This window comes from Hyposmocoma kahamanoa, unplaced genomic scaffold (genome assembly GCF_003589595.1).
Source record: "Hyposmocoma kahamanoa isolate Upper Pololo Valley unplaced genomic scaffold, ASM358959v1 88, whole genome shotgun sequence".
NCBI classification, from domain to species: Eukaryota; Metazoa; Arthropoda; class Insecta; order Lepidoptera; family Cosmopterigidae; genus Hyposmocoma; species Hyposmocoma kahamanoa.
In genome coordinates this window covers 18,105,178-18,129,795 of record NW_020654466.1, presented here as the reverse complement: position 1 = coordinate 18,129,795, position 24,618 = coordinate 18,105,178, and the positions used below count along the sequence as shown (strand labels likewise).

The window sequence follows — 24,618 nt, the reverse complement described above, 5'->3', positions numbered from 1 at the left end:
TCGCGCTGTCAGTAGAACAAAATGAAGACTAAAGCGGAGTTTGGCGCTCTGTATACGATTTTAGCGCCTTACAAGTGCGGACACTTTTTAGCGCGGACCCGACGTCCATATAATTGTAAGTCAATGGGCGAATTCCATAAAATTAAACCTAGATTAGGACTAACATTACATTTGCACATTATGGTACCTTAAACAATGATGACGATGAACAAACTAGGACAACAACTAAAATTACATGATTTCAAGTCATGGGCAGATCTAAGTAGTCAGATAATTCGTTCCAGATTAGATCTACCGAAAAGGTAGTCAAATTTTTCGCCCTTCGGGACAGAGGCTTTTTCGTATCTGAAATTCAAATTTTTATTGAATTGATATTCAATTATTTTTTGGGAATTTAGTCCACTAGTTTGCCATAATTATTAATACGAACACTTAGAAAATTTTTTTTCGATCCAGCCGGATTCGAACCGACCGCTTAGTTGGCATGGCGTCAGACACGGTTTGCCAGAAGACGTCGGTTCTAATCCGGCCGGATAGAAGGAATTTTTCTAAGTGTTCGATCTTTGTATTAATAATTATCCCAAATTTTGTCGCGGGAAATCAGGCCTTCGTTGCTATTTGTTCGAATTCCCTGGAATTCCCCAAATATTTTGAATTTTCAATATTTGAATTGTTACGTAAGTTGATAGGTCAATGCGTAAGTGTATTGTTTGATTTTAAAGTTAACTGTCAACATAACATTCTGCCTCTTTTAAAGATAAGTTACAAAAGTATTTGCCTTCCTTGAAATTGCGAACCCGGTAGAAGTGTATGTTTTATTTATTCTATCAACAATACGGCAATATCAATCATTGAACGACTGACGCATTGAAGTTCACACTCAAAGAATTTAAATAAGAAATCCCATTCAAATGCGAATGAATTGCGGACAGTCACGCGCGCATAAATGTCGTATAGACGCCAACTGTGTACCTTATATGGAAGATATACATACAGGTATAGACGCATTGTATTAAGCTGCCATGACGATCGATTTATTGACATTGGCAAGACTAGGTATAAAGAGATAGATTGAATTCTATCTAACGCACGCAATTAAATGTAGAACTAGAAAAGGTAAATATCATATCATAAATGTGTATGTGTAACGTCCACAAGTGGGTGCGCGTATTTCATAGAATGTTGGCAATATATTATTGGTGCTTCTCTATGGAGAAACAGTAGGTGTACTACACAGAAAGTACTTTGAAATCGCACTGTAAAGCCCGTAGTTGGTATTTTTTATCCATATAGCGAAACGGAGTACCCCATAGTATCAGTATACTGATATTTAAATGGCCCTGAACGCGGACACTGGCATAAAGAAGACCCTCACATCCCTACTAGATGACTCGACGATACGATGGTAGTCTTTAGGTTCGAACGGACGATTTCCACTACGAAACCTTTTGAACTCAATATCGGGCCGAAACTTGTGAAACCAGACAAATAAAGGTAAGTTATTTGGTATCGACTGTACTTCATAACACCAATAAATATACACGGGTATTCTTCTTTAATAATAGAGAACTAGAAACAATAAAATGAATTTGAATATGAGCGAAAAATTCACGTCTTTGACGTTTCCTTAATAATTTGAAAAATTTACGAGAATGGCCGACTATAAAACTTTTATTGAAACGAAAACCAGTCACATTATTTTCTTTTATTTAAAACAAATTACTGTTTTTTAATCCTAATTTACAAAGAGCTGTTTAAAATTAATTAAGTTTTTTCTTATCGAGTCTATGACAAAAACCAATAAAATACGAAACTATTGTTATATTTCTTTGGCCTAGAAAACAGCCACCTCTATGCCCCTATCTATTGCCTTTAGCAAGTCTTCGCTGGAGCAGCTGGTCGAACACAGTGGACACGAAGGCAAGGAGACACACTTTATGTCGTATTCACAAACACAATGGTTTTGAGTCAGGTTAAATATCCCCATTTCACCATGTTGTCTCTACATCGACCAAGTTGTAACCTGAGACGGTTCAGAGATTTCCATACTGATCACTGCAACACGTGCACCTACGGCTGGGGTGACAAAATTAAAAGGAGCAGCGAGCTTGGCTCGCCCATGTTTGCGCCTCGCATCCTTTGGCCAACGTTCTATAGTGGAAAAACGTCGAAGGAAATCTTACGACTGGATAGTGGTGCTTCTTAATATTAATTTGCTAAAATGCAGTTAACTGTTTTGTTAATTGTATAATTGTATTAAGTTATGATGGCGAAACGTAGAAACTAGATCTTGTTTAAATGTCAGGTGTTAAACAATACGTCTCTTTTTAAGAAAATATTTTTTTTCCATTCAGATATTGGGATATAAATCCCAATTATATTTATGAGGAGTTATCAACATTTTACAATCTGAGTTAAAATTAAATCATCTGTCTTTTCGACGAATAACGTGAAGTAAATGCACTGAACGGATTTTTTTTACTATTTATTAGTTTTGGCAACAAGGCCATCAACCTCAAGTATCTATATAGTTTACTTTGTCTGAATCTATAACTATGCGTCCTCATGGATATAGCCTTGATTTTTTGCTGATAACTACTGCCTACCACCCGAGCCAGTCACTTGATGTACATTTTAAGACTTCGTAATTGTTCACTAAATGATTATCACTAGCGACATTTTTTTAGCATGACACGATTTTTCAATTATTTTTCCGATGTTTCAGAACGATGATGAGTGTTACTAAAATATGGGGATAATATAAAAAGTCCAAATCCGCGCGCTATAAATTAAAATATGAATAAAATAAGAACAGGCGGAAAAAAATTGAGACAGATCCGACATTGGCAAGCGCCCGATGGCGACTGACGGAGCGGGCGGCGCGGTGTGTCGTTAAACCACTGTGCAAGTTTGCAAATTCTGGGGTAAAAATGAATTTAATAACTATATGGCTTCAGTTGAAAACCAAAACTTAGCAGGTTCCCTGTAGTAGGTACTTCAAGGGAAATATCTTCATATAAAAATTATGTAGAAAGTTAGTAGTCATGTGCAAACCATTACTTCAAAAAGTAATGCAATATCACGTTACATTCCCGTAAAAATAACACCTATTATAAGTGATGTCAACATCATTCACATCACACAGACTAACAATGAGATGTGTTATAGTTGTAAGCATCATTCCATGTGAAATTTCTTGGAATTACCCTAAATATAAATTTAAGTTGGAAGCATTATTTTTTTATGATAACAAGTGGCGGGACGAACAAGTCGTCTGGTGGTAAGCGACACGCCTATCCATAACAGTTGCAGTGCCATAAAGATCTTATGGGCACTGCCACTGCGCCCGTTACCCTGGGACATAAGTTGACAAGTCCCATTGCACCAGTAAATTACAGGCACATAGTAAATTGCAAACTATGTAGTTATTGCTACGCTCTGTCTGTATTAGTTAATGTAGCGTCAGTTGAAGTTGCTATACAGGCGAATTTTAGGGGACATTTACCCTTTTTTAAAAAAAGGAGGAAGTTCTCAATTCGTCTGTATGTTTTTTTTATGTATGTTACGCGATAACTAAGCCATTTGTGAACCAATTTTGATGATTCTTTTTTTGTTGGAAAGAAGGTACCTCAGATGTGGTCCAATTTAATTCAAGAAAATATTCCACCTCTAAGAGTGGCAAACTAGGGGGAGAATGATTTTTGAGGTCGGTTTTTTAACCGGAGGTTAGGTTAGTTTATAACATCAAGTGCTGGGACGAGCAAGTCGTAAGCTACACGCCTGCCATAACAGCTGCCGTGCCACTCAGAGCTTTAAATCGCAAAGATCAGAGGGTACTGCCACTGGATGTGTGATATTACATTACACTGTTGCATGATGTCACAATTCTAATATCACTCTCATTACTTACACATCTAGAGTAAATAGTATAAGAGTAGGCTGCTAGGGTGTGGTGGTTGTAGCCGCCAGACCCAAGTAGAAGATGTAGGGGATCTCGAGGAGGTCTTAAAATTAAAGATGATTTAAGTTGACTGTATTATATTGGCAATAGGTTACTGGTTTAGAGGAGTAGTGCCATTAGTCGCTAAACAGTGGTGGTTTCTTATGGAAGTACAATTCAAAAGCGAACGTCCTTTTTGACCTTTGTTAGTTCGTACAAAAAGTTCGTTAAATTGTGGCAGGGATGAAATAACATGTATGTGGTGTTAGTTGATTGATTCCAAAATTACGTTAAATTTTATTACAAAAATTCTGTTGCGTTCGCAACACTGGTCCTTTCCAGGCCAGCAAACTAAAACAATAAGAAGTAACGAAGTAGTGTAATGGCTGAGAATTCATTTCAATATCTAACGAACGCTATTATAAGCATTTAGCTATATTATTATTATAAAACAAGTACTTAGTCTGACCGCAACTTCTCCCTGACATTACACAGTCAACCAAATAATAACATGATACACTTTTATACCCCGTAGCATAATCTGAGGTGAATAATGTAATGACTAATATTATTTGTCACCTTTTTTATAAAATAACAATGATATCAGTAAAACAAACTAAAATTATACTTGTGGATTAATCACCGGTTAAAATTGTACAAGAAATGCTACCGGAGTGATTTTTATCTTCGCAGTTAACGTGATTTTTATTTTTTATTATGGTATGTACCAAGTAACAGGACGATCTAGGGGACACTGCCACAGCGGCTATCACCCTGAGACATAAGTTTAGTAAGTTTGTTTGTTTAATTTTATATAAGATTTTTTGTTTAGAACATTCTATATTAATATGAATGTTTACTATATTGCGATGACCTACCAGAGTTCACGAATAGGTACTGAAAAAAAAAATTACGTAAACCATATTAACCCTTTTTTTTCTTTTTTTTTTTTGACGGGGGTGAAATCTTTATGGATACCCCTGAGCCCAGGGAGACTCAGGGGTTATGTGGGGACTCTCCCTCCACATTGGAAGGCCTACCCCACTAAAACCCCCCCGGGTTTCCCTCTCGCCAGTTGAGTCGGCGCCGTGGGATCAGTGAACATTCACCACGACGCCGCCCGGCCGCCCTAGCTTACGCCAGGGCTCCCACGCCAACGGAGGGGCGAGTCGGTTGTCCTCCGACCCGCCCCCCAGACGAGTGAGGCCGTGCAATGCAGGCTCCGGAGTCCCTGTTCAGAGCCCGCTGGTCTCACTAGGGGATCAGGCGAGCAGCGAACTGCCTTCGCCTTCTCCCCGTACGTCTGCGCCGGAGCGGGTGCGCGTTTGCCGCGTCCTCGCGCACCCGCTCCGCGGCCTCCTTTTGCGACATAACCTCTGCGCAAAAGGAGGCCACCGCCTCCCAGGACTCCTCGCTATCGAGCATAGCGGCAACCACGCTCGGCAGCGAGAGGTCCTGCCCTACAGTCCCCGTCAGAGTGCGGCGCTGCTCATCCCACCGGCTACACACCTCTAGGGTGTGCTGCGCGGTGTCATCCGCAGCGCCGCACTCGTGGCACGACGGGGACAAACCATATTAACCCTACGATTGGAATAAATAAATAAATTATGAAATATATTTGAATGTATTCAGTGTTACGAGAATTGTTCAAAATATACGCTATGTAGGTAAGTACCTAATTGGTATTTTTTTTATGATAAAAGAGACGGGACGAACAAGTCGTGAGTCTGGTGGTAAGCAACGCGCCTATCCATAATAGTTGTGCTGACACTCAGAGCTTTAAATCGCAAAGATCTTAGGGGCACCGCCACTGCGCCTGTCACCCTGAGACCTAATTTAAAAGTCTCATGTACCTGTAATTTCACCAGCACACTTACCCTTCAAAATCGAAACACAGTAATGCTCACAGATTACTGCTTGGCGGTAGCATTAGCTAAGGTTGGACGAACTCTTTCACAAGGAGCTCTACTGAAACTTGTCGAATATTACTTATTTGACAGTAATTGTTTTGGAGGGATGACGGACGAAACGAAAGTAGACCCCGCTTCCGCGGTGTTAAGTGTGGTGATTCCTTTAAACCGCTTTTATGAAACAAAGATTACAATGTAGTTTTAATTTTAACTTTCCGATTTCGACAAAGTGCAGTAAAAAAGAACTTAAAAACGCATGCTGCACGCGTGCTGTATGCGTGCAGTTATTAGCATTCATTAAACTAAAATTAATAACAGTCGATGAAATGTCGGCTATTAACTTTCACAGGTTAACATTTAGTTGCAGCAATGATAATCATTATGATGGGACTTTTTGATCATGTGTGTAGTGTAGTATTTAAGTTCAACTTCCGCTGATTCTGCCATCTACTAACTACAACGCTGCTAATTGATACAATATTTTTTTGATATGTCATAAAAATCCATAAACCCAGTTTTAAAATATTGAAATTGTTTAATGATGTTTCAGCTATGCACCGTTAGGGTAAGTTCCGTTAAGTCAAACAAGTTAACTAATATATAATAATTTCACAAAAAATAATTCAATATCAATTCAATAAAAATTTAAAATACAGCGAATAGCGACTCTCGCCAGGACTGGTAGCTGTAAAGGTACTAACTGAGTGATAAATCATTCATAGATTTCTCATAGACGGCGCTATGACTAAAAAATCATTGAAAAACCAAATACAAAGACACGACACAAGCACATAGAAAAATTCGTGAGGGCCACTGGTTCGTTCCGTGGCTTAGTTGGTATAGCGTCTAGCACGGTAAGCCAGAAGACGTCGGTTCGAATCCGGCCGGATAGAAGGAATTATTTCTGAGTGTTCGATCTTTGTATTAATAATTATAACAAACTAGTGGAGTAATTTCACAAAAAATAATTGAATATCAATTCAATAAAAATTTAAAAGTTAACTAATTTTCAGTGTTTTCAAAAGAGAATTTTGTGCTCTATTTTTTGCTATTTAAAACGGTTATTTGACTTTTTATCATTTAGCCACGTTTTAGTTAGTGGACGGCAGGATCACACACGGCGCTGTAACTACAGCGGCACCGCCGCATCGCCGCTCTGCGGTGCCGCAGTTGAAATCGCCCCACCATTTTTTTATACACTTTCATACGGGAACCGCGGCGGCGGCTGCGAGCGCTGCCGCAATTGTCTGTAGTCGCACCGCTGGTGCTGCGCATGACGCCGCAACTTTTGCGGCTTCGCGGCGCCATGTGTAATCAACCGAATTTTACGTGCTGCTTCACAATAAACCTTAGGCAGACTACCAGTTAGACGGATGCCGGAATAATTTTTATAGAAAATGTGTACGAGGGTCTAATTTCCTTCGATTCATCGATACGCCTCGATAGACCATACATACAGCCATCGAATGAATTGCAATATTTATGAATTTAATATCATAACTCTTTTAATTAACCGACTTGAAAAAAAGGAACAGGATCTCAATTCTACTGTATTTAATTATTAATACAAAGATCAAAACACTCAGAAAAAATTCCTTCGATCCGGTCGGATTCGAACCGACGTCTTCTTGCATACCGTGCCAGACGCTATACCAACTAAGCCACGGAACGAACCAACGGACCTCACGAATTTCTCTATGTGCTTGCGTCGTGTCTTTGTACTTGGTCTTTCAACGACTTTTTAGTCGTAGCGCCATCTATGAGAAATCTATTACAGATTTATCACCCAGTTAGTACCTTTACAGCTACCAGTCCTGGCGAGAGATGTCGCTATTCACTGTGTTTAATGAAATTTTTATTGAATTGATATTCAATTATTTTTTGTGAAATTACTCCACTAGTTTGTTATAATTATTAATACAAAGATCGAACACTCAGAAAAAACACTCAGAAGAAATTCCTTCGATCCGGTCGGATTCGAACCGACGGCTTCTTGCATACCGTGCCAGACGCTATACCAACTAAGCCACGGAACGAACCAACGGACCTCACGAATTTCTCTATGTGCTTGCGTCGTGTCTTTGTACTTGGTCTTTCAACGACTTTTTAGTCGTAGCGCCATCTATGAGAAAAATCTATTACAGATATATCACCCAGTTAGTACCTTAACAGCTACCAGCCCTGGCGAGAGATATCGCTATTCACTGTGTTAATAAAATTTTTATTGAATTGATATTCAATTATTTTTTGTGAAATTACTCCACTAGTTTGTTATAATTATTAATACAAGGATCGAACACTCAGAAAAAACACTCAGAATCTACTGTATTTCTTTTGTATGTATGTATGTTGCGCAATAACTCCGATTTATGAACCGATTTTGAGGATTTTTTTTTTTGTTGGAAAGAGGGTACCTCACTATTCGTCCCATTTAAATTTAAAGAAAATAATCCACCTTTAAGGGTGGCAAACTAAGAGATGAATCCGTATTCGCGCACTCTCCGATAATCGATTCCAATAAAACTTGGCAAATAGATGTAATTCCACGAACTTTTGAGATCGGCACTACCAGTGCACCCGTCACCCTGAGACATAAGCTGACAAGTCCCATGTGCCTGTTATTTCTGCAGCACCCTTCCCTTTAAAACCGGAATGTGGTAATGCTCACATTACTGCTTGGCGGCAGAAATAGTCAATGCGGCAGTACCTACTTCCATGATCGAACACTTTCACAAGGCTGCTATTAATATATGCGTTTGTGCTGGAAGCGATACACACCACAGAAATGCAACCGCTTCAAGCTGCTAGCGACGCTAGAATTAACCCGTTATTTATTATTTTTATTATAATACACACAGTGTAACGTGACGTGTATATACATATATAAATGTGGATTGGAAGCTAACAATAAGTAAGCAAACCACACAAATGAACGTTATTAGAACACAATGTTCTTTATATTCTTATAATAGCAAGTTAAAACAATAAGAGAATAACAAAAATGTTTTATAAAAACGCGCTAAAACAATATACTTCTATAGTCCGTTTTTATTGAAGATGGAAAAATTTGACATTTGCAGGGTTGCCAGTTTTCGTAAAATTTTAAATAGTCATGTAGCTGTTGTCGATAGATTTATCGATAGGCTGGAAAGATGATAATAGTTTCCAAAAAATGTATGAATTGTGAGACTTATAACATTCTAATGATTAGTAATTGCGTTATCGCCGTCTTTACTCTTATTTTGACGTTTGGCCCGCGAGTATCAAAATCAATTCGTAAAGTATCTACAGACGCACGTTCAAATTATTGCCCTATTGTAGACTATGTAGAATACCACCTGAACTCGTTTTTATTCATATACATTTTTAATAATGATAGTTGGATTTGATTATCTATACTGAATTAAAATGAAAAACCACAAAATTTCCCTTTTTGATTTTTAATAGATGTGATGAACTTACAAAAGTTGACAATTCAAATGTACTTAACAACGTACGTAACAATAACGTGAACTAACAAAAGAAACGTAATAAGCGCGAGCGCAAGTTAGCACATCCGAACAAGCCAAAGAGTGGTAGTCGAATGCGGCAAATTCAACCGGCCCGCTGTGCCCGTGCGGCATTTTATTTATTTGTTTAAATTTTAGTAGCTACTTTTGTCTATAATAAGTAATATAATAACGACTCGCATATACCAATTACCAGCATAAGTAAAGATGACGTATATTTTTATTATACAGTTTTTTACGTTTTTCAATGTTAATTTATAATAAAAAAAATAAAAGCAATAGTAGCCCAGCAGTGGCACGAATAATGGGCCGATGATGATTCAAATTTAACAAGTTCGGACAATCATTGCGTAAGCGTAACCAATATTCAGTCGATAATTCATTCATTCATTCATTCATATTTATCGACTGCAATCACTAGCTACTTGAGAACGGGCAACACTTTTGCGCAATGAATTGTCAAATTTTTCCATCTTCAATAAAAACGGACTATATAATACACCACGACCGTATAGACTCATTCTGTTTTTCTTTTTATATTTCGCTTTGTTTTATACACAGGCACATATCGACTGTGAACTGGCAACCGGTACTATCTTAATTTTGACAACTTTACAGGATAAAGAAAAAATCATTTATATAGCATCTGGTTTATTAAATGAAAATACGTAGTGTGTAATAAAAATTTTAAAAAAACTACGTGTTTTTATTTAATAATACGCTATATAAATGACACAAATAATTTTTTCTTCACATGTAAAGTTGTAAATAAATCAAAAAAGAAAAAAAAAAAGAAAAAAGAAAAAAAAAGTAAATCTAAAAGTACCGATTGCCAGTTCACAGTCGATATCGTATCATTTATAAACAGGCACATATCCGACTCGGTTGGGCAGCTTTCGGGAAGCTCCGGGATGTTTTCTAGTCCGTAATACCGCAGTTCTAGAAGACAAAAGACTTCAAGCAGTGCGTGTTGCCAGCGATGACCTACGGCTCTGAGACATGGTCACCTGCTATGGGCCTCATAAAAAAGCTCAAAGTCACGAGCTATGGAGCGAGCAATGCTCGGCATTTCTCTACGTGATCGAATCCGAAATGAGGAGATCCGTAGAAAAACGAAAATGTTCAACAGTGGACGCCTTCCGGCTAATATCATGACATATCGTACCCTTAATAAAGCCACATGTGATCATACGTCATAAGTGCTTTTATTACACGAATGTCATAAACTTGATACGAACTACATGAAACAAATTAAGCATGTATGTGAAATGTAACTCTCATAAATATTTAAGCACAAACTTTTTAAAAGTTATCGACTAATATCGTTCGTAGTTAGAAAAGAAGTTCGGAGTTAAGTTCGAAGTTAGAAGAGAGAACAAAAGTTGTCATTTTGCAGATGTGTCGTTATTACACCAAGGGTGCGATGTTAGGTAATAATCTGACCCGCCTCAAAGGACGAAAATACAGATTCTTGTCTAATTTATTTCTAAGGCTGCATACAGATCTGGCGAATGTGCCGTGAACGCGATGCATGTGCGCTGCACGCGCACTGCTCGCATGCTGCACGCGTGCTGTATGCGTGCAGTTACATGCGTGTAAAGGGTACTCACTAGCAAGCTGTATCCGTAACCATTGCATGCACTGCATATAGTATAATATGTGGTTCACGGGCTTGCCGCAAACGGAACGCGTGCGGTTCGCAGTGAACGTTCTGATTGAAGACTGTTTCAAGCGTACACAGTAGAACCTCGTTATCTGTCACATTACAGTTACAGCACGCTAATGAATACCCGACTTTAGTATATGTGGTGCGCGAACGGCACGCGAACAGATAGCACAAAATAATGCACGTGCGCAGCTCGCGAGCCTTTCACAAACTGGCGCATTTGCGATACATTCGCCAGATCTGTACGCACCCTTAAATTTGTTACACCTTTGGTACGCGTCTGTGGTATTTTATACTCACATTTATAAATCCTGTTTTGCTTGCTTTAGTACCTACTACTTGTAAAGGTTCAAGTATATATATAAAGTTTATTGCAGTAAAATGTTTAAATTGAATGGAAAAAGTTGTCCTGTCAGACCGAAGAACTTTTTCTTTGTATTCGATTTTTGTATTGAAAATTATAACAAACTAGTGGTGTAATTTACAATCAACATGTGAACAAAAATATTCAAAAGGTTGAAAATACAAAATTATATCAAAAGATTTATAGCGACTGCTTTGTTTGCTACATTGTTTGTAAGGTGCAAGAGAAATAGGAAACTGGAATTTTAAACTATGACTAGTTTCAAGGTTACCTAGTTGTTTCATTTTTATTTTGTCAGGTGACTAAGACTATCTAGACGTGTCTAATACCTTAAAATCTATATATACATAAATACTAAAGTATACATATTTGTATGTTTCTCCCGTATGTATTCCATTGGTATTCATTCAATTGCTGTAAAATTTTTGAGTGAGATTTATGAGTAAGTATAGGACAGAATATTGCGTGCCCTTGTTATAATAAAGCCACATGTGGTCATACGTCATGACTACTTTTATCACGTGAAAGCATTGACTTACAAATAAATGGACGACGGGTCTAATACAAAAACCACGAAAAAAATGTCCCAAGTCAACCTATTTAAACGTAGTGACATGTAAAGGAATATGAAAAAGCTAAAACGTTGAATTTAAATTGTAATGTCATCGCAGTACTGTCCAATTTTGCTTGCTTCGCTGTCAGTCGAACAAACGAAGACTAAAGCGTGAATGACGCTCTGTATACATTTTAACGCCCTATAAGTTCGGACACTTTTAAGCGCGGACCCGACGTCCATATAATTGTAAGTCAATGCGTGAAAGTCATAAAAATATTACGAATTATGGATCTGTGAAATTTTCTCTCTCTCATATTTATAATTATTTAAGCACAAAAAGTTATCAATCAATCTCGTTCGTTGAACCTTGAAACCTCTATTCTGAAAGTTGTAATTTTGCAGACGTGGCCTTATTACACTAAGGGTTCGATTTAAAATCGTGAAAAAAAAAATTATATGTAATAAAATTGGCGCTTTATTGTATTCACTATAAAGTTTCGCTTACTCTGCTCGTCGCTGTATACTTAGTTCCAAATCGTAGTATTGTGCAATACTACGTTATTGTACAAAGACAGCGATGTTTAAATAAGTATACTGTTATTGTAACAAAAGATTCACATTCACTGAATTTATACTATTATTATATCTATAATAATTTAGAAGCAATAGAGCTCCTTGTGAAAGAGTTCGTCCAGAGACTGAGGTCCAGGAGGGGCTCTAGCACTGCGCCCGTCACCCTGAGACATAAGTTGACAAGTCCCATGTGCCTGCAATTTCACCAGGACCCTTACCCTTCAAAACCGGAACATAGTAATGCGCACATTACTGCTTGGCGGCAGAAATAGGTAAGGTGGCAGTACTTCTGGACGAACACTTTCACAAGGAGCTCTACTGCTACTAAAATACTTGATATTGCTTATGATATATAGATACGTCTGATGCAGTAGAATACAACAAAAAACCACCTAAAATCATAAAAGAACAAATAATAAACGTACACTAAAACTGTATTGATGTCTTTGAATACATTAAGTAAAACATTATTCAGCTAAAAAAATAGTAATTCTGCGCCAGCAGAGCGAATAAAATCAAGCAACTATTAAACATTTAAAATACAACGTAGGCGTGAGGTCATTCGTCTACAATATAAATAATAACATAGTAGATGTACTATACTATAGTACTACACTTAAACATAGTAGCTAACTTGGTCATCAGTGAGTCATCGTTATAACTTCTAACTAAAACAAACGTATTCTTACACAAGATTTGAGTGTATCTTTCGTAAGTTCTTAATAAAAGGTAGGTTTCTTTGTTTTTAAGCAATGGCCTCAATGGGTCGTCAAGCACTCTGCGCTTTCACACCCACGTAAGGTCTCTGATTCAATTCTCGACTAGGTGTACGGAGGTTAATCCTCATTAATATCTCATGTAGAGTGCACCCAACCCATAATACTCAAAATATACAAAAAAAGTGTGATAAATTGTGTGATTATTAGAGACTTGCCGATAAATACTTATACATATTGCGGACATATGATACTCGTTTTCACACTTATATGCCAGGAATTTAGGCAGTTAAAACATGAACATGAAAACAGTTCTTTATTAACTCAAATATTTTTTTTTAAATACACTTGAAAGTTATTTTTCATTTTTGTAGTTGTCACGTAAGAAGCAAAAGCCGTTTTTTTGTATAACGCATACACTCAAGATTGCCCCGCGGTAGGGAAACCCTGTATCGCGGGTGCCATGGACACACACAGACAACCACAAATTACACCCAAACTCTCGAGAGAAATAAATTTAGGCCGTACAATAATTTTCCCGGCCCGGGAATCGAACCCGGGACCTCTGCGTGGCAGTCCAGTATGGTAACCGTTCAGCCACGGAGGCAGTTGAAAGTTGCAAATACTGATTTTATTACAACAGTTATTCTATATCTATACATTATACTAAGTTCCACTGTACAGTGTGGCCATAACCATGTAACCACAATAAAAAGAAACTGTGTAGGTATCCTTTATTTGTTTTCCATCCTCTACGAGGTATGTACTATTAACCTAATAAAGTATTAAAAAGTATTTTATCTAAGTGACTTCATTCTCAAAAATCTCGATATCCCCGAGATTGAAAACCTCAATCAGAGAACAAAAAGTAACCTCAATCTCGAGCCTCGAAAATGCCAAAAAATTGTCGAGACCAATGGTCGTCTATTCAATAACTATCTCTAAGTATTACTAAAATTATTACTTTTTATGAAATTAAATTTAGTAGTAATTTGCATAATGCTGCGGTTATATGTTACGCGGACGACACCGCTATCCTTTTCCACGATGACTCCCAAGAGTCCAAGCTCAAGTGACTGGTTCTACAGAACAGGGTTTAGAAGCCGTGGCAGAATGGCTTCAAAACAATTTGCTGACGTTGGATATCTCCAAAACAAAATTTGTTTGCTTTCACAAGACTAAGGCCTCAGCACCGACTGGTTTCCCCGACATTGCTCTTCATGCCTGTACTTGACAAGGACAATCATCATCAAAATGTACATGTGCACGCATTGGCCGAACAACAGCTATTAAATTAAATATGTTGGTGTTGTCTTTGATGAGAAATTGGGCGGCATATAGGCATATGGCAAAAAGTTTTGGGCGGCATTTAGGGGTTACAGCTAATCGTGTTCGCAGACTTTTTAAGAATTTACGCAACTCTGCCGACAAATGGTTGCTCAAAATAGTGTACACTTCTATCTGTCAGTCCGTTATAGCGTACTGTATAACCGCATGGGGTGGGGCTTCGAAGACATGTATGCTCCCCCTGGAGAGGGCACAACGAGCGGTCCTGAAAGTCATCCTAAAGGAACGCATCAGTTACCCAACCATACTTGTTTACAAGGACATGGATGTTCTTAGTGTTCGAGGGATTTTTATTTTGCGCGTTGTATCAAAGTTGCACGCGGAGGTTTTAAGATTTCCTGAATATACCGCAATGCTGCAAAGGGACAGGTTCAGAATCCCTGTACCCTAAACGAAATCGACTTTTGCCCAGAAATTTAGCTCAATTTTCCATCCTTTTATTTACAACAAAATAAGTAGCGAATTTCCTTTCAAAAATTTCTCAATCAGAGAACTAAACTCAAAAGTGAAAAATTGGCTTAAATCACTTTGCTATGAGGATGTTGAACAAATTCTGAAAGTAGACAAACACGTGCACACACACACAAACACACGCACGCCCATTCGCACACACACAATCACGCACAAGTAATTTAATTGCTTTGTAATTAACATTATTTAATTTCCTATTGTTTAATAAGTAATTAATTAGTTTTTAGAAATTTTCTATATATTGTATACATACTTCGTTTCAATCCAATTTGAACAAAATGTAAACTAACAAATCACTGACCATAGACGGTTTAGTGATGGCCACTTGTAATGCCAACTACAAATCGATTAATTAATTGAATGAATGGATTTGTTAAATTGAGTCTTCGTGCCGGCTTTCCTTACATAGCCTGTATTATAATTTATTAAAATTTAATTTAAATTAAGTATTAACATTTCCGAAATCGTAATTTATTATTAATAAGCAACCATAGACAGTTCATGGATGTATAGATGAAAATAACATTACTTTTGGACTACCATTTTTCAAATACGATTTTGCGATTCTGTTCGAATGAATGTTAATGGAAACAGTGGTGCGATATCAAGTCGAGGTCTTCGAAATATACGTGAATGTGTTGCTTGTAAGATTTATTGAGTAATTGCTTTAGAATTTTAACCAAACAGTCTTGTTTGCTGTTTGTTCGGAATGGATTGGAACATACTTTACGTCCTTTCTAGAATTGGTTACCTACGAGACAGACTTTGCCAAGTGTAGGAGCCAGTGTAACCGGTTTAAATACAGTTTAAAAGTACATGTCTTAAACATACGTATTCCATAATGTGTAATATAATATATTCTCACTTCTGTTCCTGTTATCGGTAACTGAACTGTATTTGTTTTTATGTACAAATAAATTACTTACTAACTTAGTTACTTACTTAAATTAAATAATAAAAGTATTAAATTCTCTTAAATAATAAAATATGTTAATAAAGTAATGCAGTAACAATTAAATAATGAATACTAATTAATATAATTGTAGAGCTTAATATAGGGAGATCAGTTCTTTGTCTTCAACAAAATGTTGTATTGCATAACAACACTTTTGTACGAGGAGGTTTTTCAATTTGTTGTAAAACAGTTTTTCATCTTTCTGAAGTAATATATTACTAGGTACCATGTTATATATTGCTATTGCTCTGTAATAAGGGCTATTTTTGAAAACTGTAAGTTTAGTTAAAAATTGTAATTTTTAACCGACTTCAAAAAAGGAGATTTTCAATTGGACTTTGTTTTTTTGTATGTACGTTACGCGATAACTCCGGTATTTGTGAACCGATTTTCATAATTCTTCTTTTGTTGGAGAGAGGGTGCCTCCAAACTGGTCCTATTTCATTTTGAAGAAAATCATCTACCTCTAAGGGTGGCAATGAATGTTCACGCATGAACATTCATTTTTTAAAAACAGCACCTAAATTTTATTATAAAGAGCAATTATTTTAATGGTTGATTTTGCTATTCTCCAATTCAAGGCGTTTTTCTTTCTCAATATACTTTGAACAGTGAGAACCGATTTTTATTATCTCCTGCGTCAAGTTCCGAATAGTGGCGAACTAGGGGATGAATCCGGGTTTACTCACTTCCCGGTAACCGATTTCAATAACATTTTGTAATTATACGTGATTCCACGTACTTTTGAGGTCGGTTTTTTTTAGTATTCTGTACTGAGAATATATATTAACATATGGCGTACCGTGTACTTAGCTTATTGATAAACCGCTCCACATCAAATTACAGCATTCCTCAAAACCATGACTACGACTCTCTACGTTAATCATTATGCATGTTATATACTCTTATTTCATTTAGAAAGTAATACAATACGTTAGGATCGTCTGTCGCATGTGTTGGTTCTAGAATACGAGGTGAGTCGTTAGCTTTTATTTGTTTTGACGCCTCGTTTCGTCTCAAAAGCCATTTGATCGTGACTTTGGATGGATTACAGGTTAAGAATGCAGTGTGTAATTGTTATATCACTGTGAATAAGGCGACGTGATTTATCAGCTTGTATCTTCTACTGCATTTTTAACATACCAGAACCATAATGAAACACTTGTGGTAGTAGTTTCTAGGAAAAACATTTCGGGCGGCGGTTCACGCCAATATTGGTTTAAATTTTTTTTAGTGATGTCATTTACATAGCATTCAAATTTGCTGTTCAATAAAATGACAATTTGTACATGTTACCTGTGGGCGAGTCTACCAACTACTAACCTTTACAAACTTTTGTCCCCAACACCTGTGTTGTCACATAAATGTAGAGACACGAATGAAATTCAAAGGTCAGCGAGATACAGTAGGAGCAAGGTCTCTCTCAAATTTGCTAAACAAGGTTCTTAAACAATTATGATTGATGTTGTAACTGAATGTGTAAATTAGATTCAACGGTTGTTATCACATGCTCTAAACTGAAAGGAGTCATAAGGATCCTCCTGTGTGGGTGGAGGATCACAAAAGTCTACGAATTAAGTCCTCAACCCGCCTGCTTATACCCACAACGCATCGTGTAAGTGATAAGCAATATGATATTGCACAGTACTCTAAGATCGGAAACGACAAAAGACTCGGAGAACATAAGAACACAGCGACGTACACGAAGAACTCCCGGGCGACACTGGTATACGTGGAGGCATAGGGGGAAGCGGATGAGGCCACAGGAAGATGAAAGATTTGTCTCAATAAAATACAACGCTTCATGTGTTGTGAATGATATATATCTTGACATATTGTGAAATGACGGATGTTCGAGAATCTTAGTATAATGTATAATACATACATCTACTCTGTATATTAGTTTAGTTTCCAGGTGCAATAGTTTACCGACTGCCATACCGTGTTGCAATAAATAAGTAAATAATCATATAAATGCATAAACCTGTCCAAAGTTACCAACTCATATTGAGCTATCGTTTAGAACAATGGCTATCACCATCTACTTAGGGAAGATCCGTGCCCATCAGTGAGATATCTATGGATAAATACAAAACCAGTAACGTAAGCAGAACTGTGCTGGCCTTGTGGAAATCCATATAAGCTACTTGGAAGTATGATATAGTTCTCATACCAAATCATTGTCTTAGCTTTTAATTTGCTATGACGTAACCTTAGTTCGACATCGGTTTCAATTTAATCAACCGTTCATTTTATTATTTCCAGGTCTTAACAGCAAACATTGGCACTCTACTGGACTTGTACGGAGTGGAAAAAGGGTTGGACCACTTCAGATCCTCACAGGAGCTGACCTTCGACGAGTTTCGGTACTACCTGCAGCATGAAGTGTTCAGTTCTCTGCCTAAAACTTTGAACCTCCCTATTGCTAGGGATTACGAAAAGAAAATTAGTGAGGTTAGTAAGTTGTTGTTATTTATTAGATCGTAACAAACGGTGAGATGGTCCACCTGATTTGGGACATAAGATCTTAAGTCTTCTTCCTATCCCTTTTGCTCATTCTGGAACATGACAGTGGCAGAAATATAAGAATATTTATGTGCCAGATATAAAGAACCACACCAATAGCAAAGTATAATAAAACAAGTAAGCTGCTCTCCTCGTCATAAGAAATGCATTTGCATTTTCGTAACTTCGTCGAGGTATTTGGCATCTATAAATTAATTTTTTTCTCAGAAACAAATGTTAATTACACTGATTTGAATATTGGCAACTATAAATTCCTTTTTTTCTCAGAAATAAATGTCAATTACGCTGATTTTGGATATTGGCACCTATACATTATTTTTTTCTCAGAAACAAATGTCAATTACGCTGATTTTGGATACTGGCACCTATAAATTTATTTTATCTCAAAATAAATGTGAATTATGCTGATTTTGGATATTGGCACCTATACATTTATTTTTTTCTCAGAAACAAATGTCAGTAACGCTGATTTTGGATATTGGCCCTATAAGTATATTTTTTTCTCAGAAACAAATGTCAATTACGCTGATTTTGGATATTGGCACCTATAAATCATTTTTTACTCAGAAACAATGTCAATTACACTGATTTTACTTAAGGCGTGGCATTTCAACGCGAGCCTACATTTTAGGAGGGGACTTTTAATTTAATTGTATTGTATTTGTTTCCTTTTTTGGTGTACAATAAAGAATTTTTGTATTGTATTGTATTGTATTGTATTGTGACTGTGCCCCTCAGATCTTTGAGATTTAAGGTTCTGAGTGGCACTGTAACTGCTATGGACGGGCGTGACTTGTTTGTCCAGTCACTTAGTATAATAAAAAAAATTTAGAAAACTCAATTTCCCAAATTGAACCTATCGGGAATCGAACCCGGGATCTCCACATCTAAAGCCTACAGTGCAAACCGTTGGGCCTACGAGGTTGTCAAATAGTGAAATAGGTAGAATAATGGCACCTATCCAGACGGGTTCTAGTTGCAAACTATTAGCACGAAAGACTATTGGCAAATTTCTGTGTCTCAGAATAACTACTTTTTTTAAAGGGTTATAAGCTCCATCGATACCTAATTCCGCTAACGTCAAGGTTAAGGAAAACACGCTTTTGTTACTCAGAATTTGACCGGTGACCTATGGCGGCCTTCACTTGGAAGAAAACCTACAACAACAGATAACACAAACACTCACAGAAAAAAATTGTAATAAAATTATATACCGAATACACAAAGAGGAAGTGGACTAACTACCAACTAACAAAAGTGGGGTATTTTAGGATATTGTACAGAGGAAGGACGATGCGTTTGCATTAAAAAAAAACAAATAAACAGCAAATAACCACTTAATAACAATTCAGGTTAAACAACAAATATTTGCTCAAGGACGGCTACACACTTGGTATTCAAGCTATCCATTTTTGAACAAACATTTTTTTCCGTTTCTTCAGTCCTAGCTATTAAATGATCTAAATTATGTATATAAACACTTTTTGTACCACAAAACAAACGATATACGTTAACCATAATTTAAAATGCTAGTGTTCAAAGGCGAGCTTATCCTGCAAAGGAATTTCTTTCAACTAACCTTTGAATAACTAAGAAAGTTGGTTCATGCGTTGGCAATAAAAAACAATAAAAAATGAACGCTATGTGCTCCAATAACTTCACAGATAAATTACTTAAATCAAATGTGCATTACGTATATGCACGTATTACATATAAAATAACTTTTAAGCCGCCTACGTGATTTAAAGGTTACCATTCCCGGGCCAGGAGAAATATTTGTATGGCCTACATTTCACAACTGAGTTTGGGTGTAATTTGTAGTTTCCCTAGTGCTATGAATATGTGTGAAAAAAATATATGTATAGTAGAAGCATAGACAAATAAATGTATAAAATAAAATTATTAATAAATATTTCAAACGTAAATAAATATTGTGATAACTAACATGGGGAGTTTGAACAATCCCAAGACTTCAAAAGGGCATTTCTGAAAGCCCGAAACTCAATTTTTTTAAACAACCTTCTGGATTAATATAGTCGCTTTAGAGATAGGACGCTATTCCAGCCGGCGATGTATAAATACGTATATTACAATTTTCATAAACCTCCAAATTGTTTTGTCTTAAGGTGTGCTGGCTGGTCTGTCGCAAGACATTACTGTCAAGAGACAAAGCTGTATTCAACGACGATTCTGTCTTCAAGCTCTTCCGCATATTTTGTCTGCTGGCTGATCTCGTGCAGGACGGAGACGATGGATCATCTCATCACTATGTGGTAAGAAAACTGTACGTCTAATATAAATCTAAAGACGGACATCATCATATCTTCATCGTCAACCCTTTATACGTCCCACTGCTTGGCACGCGTCTCCTCTAACTGGCCCAATGCAGCTTTGGGTTTGCACACGCTTTTGAAGGGTTTTGAACATTCTTCAATGTACAGGTGACATCAGGATATAGTAGTAGTAGACCTCTTTGTGCAAGAGTTCAGTCCAGGGGTAGGTAACGAACTAGAACCCTTATTACGATTCAGTTTAAGACCTAAAATGAATCGTAGTGAGACAGCGCTACATGAAGTGTATATCACCATCCCGCTTTTTGGTCGTTACGAACCTATATTGAACCGTAATAAGAGTTCATGGTAAGGCCCCAGTTCGTTCAGGGAAGTACCTATTTCTGCCACCCAACAGTAATGTGAGCACTACTGCATTTCTGTTTTGAAGGATATAGGTGCTGGTGAAATTAAAGGCACATGGGACTTAACTTATGTGTCAGGGTGATGAACACATTGATAGTACCCCTCAGGACCATGCAATTTATAGCTCTGAGTGGCTCTGCAAGTGTTATGGACAGGCGTGTCGCTTACCACCAGGCACCCGATTTGTTCATCCCGTCTCTTCCAGGCACCCGATTTGTTCATCCCGTCTCTTGATATTAAGAAAAAATCGAAGGGCAGCTAACGACATCGTAGTAAACGATTATTGAACTTTTCGACGTAAAAAATTAACAACATGTAAATTACATTCTAGGCTTAGGCTGCCATATATATACATATAAAACAGCTTACCATTGCCGTGCAATACGATAACTATATATAGATAAATAGCTATATATAGATGTACAACAAATGGTTATGGCACTAAGACGAAACCCTGTAGTAGCCACGAATAACAACCATATAAATTGAGACATTTGTGTTTTTCTACTTAATTTCCTCGCCCCACATTGTGTTAGCAATTCATGTGTGAACCAGATGTATTGGGTATTTGTGTACTTATATCTGAGGTCATTGACTGAACCAAAAACAGAATAACTCGCATCAAACCATTGGTTCAATACTTTTGTAATATTGACATTGTAATGACAATCTACATACCCCATATAGAGTTCATTTCAAGTATGTTACAAACTATGTAAGTAAATATATGTATAATCGAGGCTATCAGCACAAAACTGGTGTACCCTTTCTTTTTAAATAGGTGTTATTGCTTTAAATGATACTAAAGTATTTAATTATTTTATATTTGGGTGCTATTTTCTTGTATAAAAAATAATAATAATAACGCACAGAGAAAAATGTAATAGTAATTGTTCATATTTTGACCGCGTAAAAAAAATGTATGTAAAATGTTACTTCTTGGGACAACTAGAGGGTGTTATACAATTTGCCATATACAATTGTCGATTTAGTACATATCCGTCAGATTCCTCTTTCGTCAAATCATTTCTTTATTCCGTATAGGTCAGAAATTTGTTGCTGGTAACAAAACAGTAATTATCGTGATTCCTTGTCCGTCAGATTCCGCATTCGTCAGGAATAGTTTTTTTTTATGAACACTTCCCGCTTTTCTCATAATGTGTCAATTCTTTTTTTTTTAGAGTCAGAATGGCGGGTGTATCTTAACGAATCCTGATAAAATTGTATAAACATTTAGTATCTTTTTTTTACTATTTAGTACCTATGTTTAAAAAATTTGTAAAAGAAATGATCTGACGCAAGAGGAATCTGACGGATGTGTACTAAATCCATATGATAAAAGCGGAATTTGACGAAAATGTCGTTATTGGTCGTCCACATTCGTTATTCCTGACGAACCTGAACTGAAATCATGAAATAAACTAGTTCTGACGAAACTGGAATGTGACGGATGTGTACTTAAATCACATTGTCAAATACTTTACGCGATCGCCAACGACAATGTCACATTCCCGTATTTATCGCGCATTTTGATAAGAGATAGTTTTAATTTTAGTTTTGTGTGTTTCAGTTAGTTTTTGAAATAAAGCAACTACATGAAATTCTAGATGTAAAGTCCATTGGGAGTATATATAGCTTATATAGCTTCTTTCTTGCAACGTGATGTTTGTGCGCGTTTATCGAGACACTACTACGCGTTTACGACGCCGTAAACGCGTTCGTGAAACAAAAGATCGTGAAAAATAGACGTAAATACTTACATGCATTATTTTTATTTCTAAGGTTGTCCTTCAGCCGTCGGAAGCAGGCATAGTAACAGAACAGCTAGTCCACTGCCTTGGTCTTCGTTGGGACGCTGCCGACTGGGAGGCCCTTGGTTCCTCTATCGGTCATTTTAAATGGGCCGCCTTTCTTGCTGTCTTAGAAGCCAAATACTGTTGCGACCACCAGATACACCCAGAAGCTTTGATTGAAGCAGTCGTCGAGGTCTATGATGTGTTCATTGAAGACATCATCAAAAAGGTGTGATTTCTTTTTAATGTTGAACAACATGGAAAACATTTCATTTAAACTATTTTAAGGATTTCATACTGAAAATTACGTCAAGTTTCGCCATGTCCGTCTGTTCATCTTGCTATCCGATTGTCTCTACGTAACAACTATTTTCAACGTTCGTATACGCATCCACAAATTATCATGATTTTTATATATGTATTACAGAAATTGCAAAAAAGGATAATATATATTTAATCGACTTAAAAAAACGAGGAGGTTCTCAATTCGACTGTTGTTTTTTTTTGTATGTGTGTTACGCAATAACTTTTATTTTGTAAACCGATTTTGATGATTCTTTTTTGTTGGAAAGAGGGTACCTCAGATGTAGTCCCATTTAAATTTGAAAAAAATATTCCACCTCTAAGAGTGGCAGTTTTTTTAGTACTCTGTACTGTTTTTTTTAAACTGAGATCACACAAAAATGGAAAACATAGAAATCTACACCTACCGCAAACCTTCAATTATTGTTGGACAGCTGTATTTGCACGTTATGCCATCGTATATACATACCTTAAATTCGATCTGTTGTTAAGGATGATAATTTCACAAAACTCATACTATAATTTAGTACACGAATGTTACATGCAAACCAATAATTTTGTAGACATATAAAGACATGTAGAGCCCACATTAAGTTACCGTTGTTTTACCCTTTTACAAATAGAAAAATTGGTTTTAAAATTGTTTTAGAACTTTTACTAAATGCATGTTAAAATTTTGAGTTTTAAGACATTCGCTGTCAAATTCATTTTCAGAGTATGTCACTCCTCACTTAACTTATAAACAACATTTTAATAAATCCAATATTGAATGGATATCGAAATGGACTGCAACTTATTCCCGCTACAACTGTTCAACTCTACTATATTCCAGGGCTACCTCTACAAACGCGGCTATGTATTACCAACAATGCGCGAGTACTGGTGCGTCCTGCAACCATGCGCACTCACTTATTACAAGAGTTCGGCTCAGAAGGACCAATGTGGACGCATAGCCATTGACGAGTATTGTTCCGTGGAATCGACGGCAGGGGACGGCAAGATACAGCGTTTTCAGCTGATCACTCCTGAAAGAACTTTTGAGTTTGGCACTCAAGATCATAAGTAAGTCTTATGCCTAATTTCATCATTTTCTAACCGACTTGAAAAAAAGAAGGAGTGTTTTGGACTTTTTTTTGTATGTATTAATGTAGTAATGTTTCTTTTCGATCGATCCCACTTAAATTTGAAGAAAGTCTTCCAACTCTGAGGGTGGCAAACTAGGGGATGAATCCGGTTTCAATAAAACCTGGCAAATAGATGTAATTCGTTCGTCGTGTAAGTCGTTTTTTTAAA

At 36.8% G+C, this 24,618-nt stretch overlaps 1 protein-coding gene across 1 annotated transcript in view; it reads left to right on the top strand.

Moving 5' to 3' along the window:
• LOC113235721 (differentially expressed in FDCP 6-like) overlaps positions 1-24,618 on the top strand; it is a 41,057-nt gene that overhangs the window by 10,121 nt on the left and 6,318 nt on the right. Inside the window, exons 2-5 of the mRNA XM_026471590.1 lie at positions 18,273-18,461; positions 20,660-20,806; positions 23,012-23,251; positions 24,158-24,387. Of these exons, the coding sequence (XP_026327375.1) occupies positions 18,273-18,461; positions 20,660-20,806; positions 23,012-23,251; positions 24,158-24,387 (806 nt within the window). The remainder of the gene's footprint in view (positions 1-18,272; positions 18,462-20,659; positions 20,807-23,011; positions 23,252-24,157; positions 24,388-24,618) is intronic.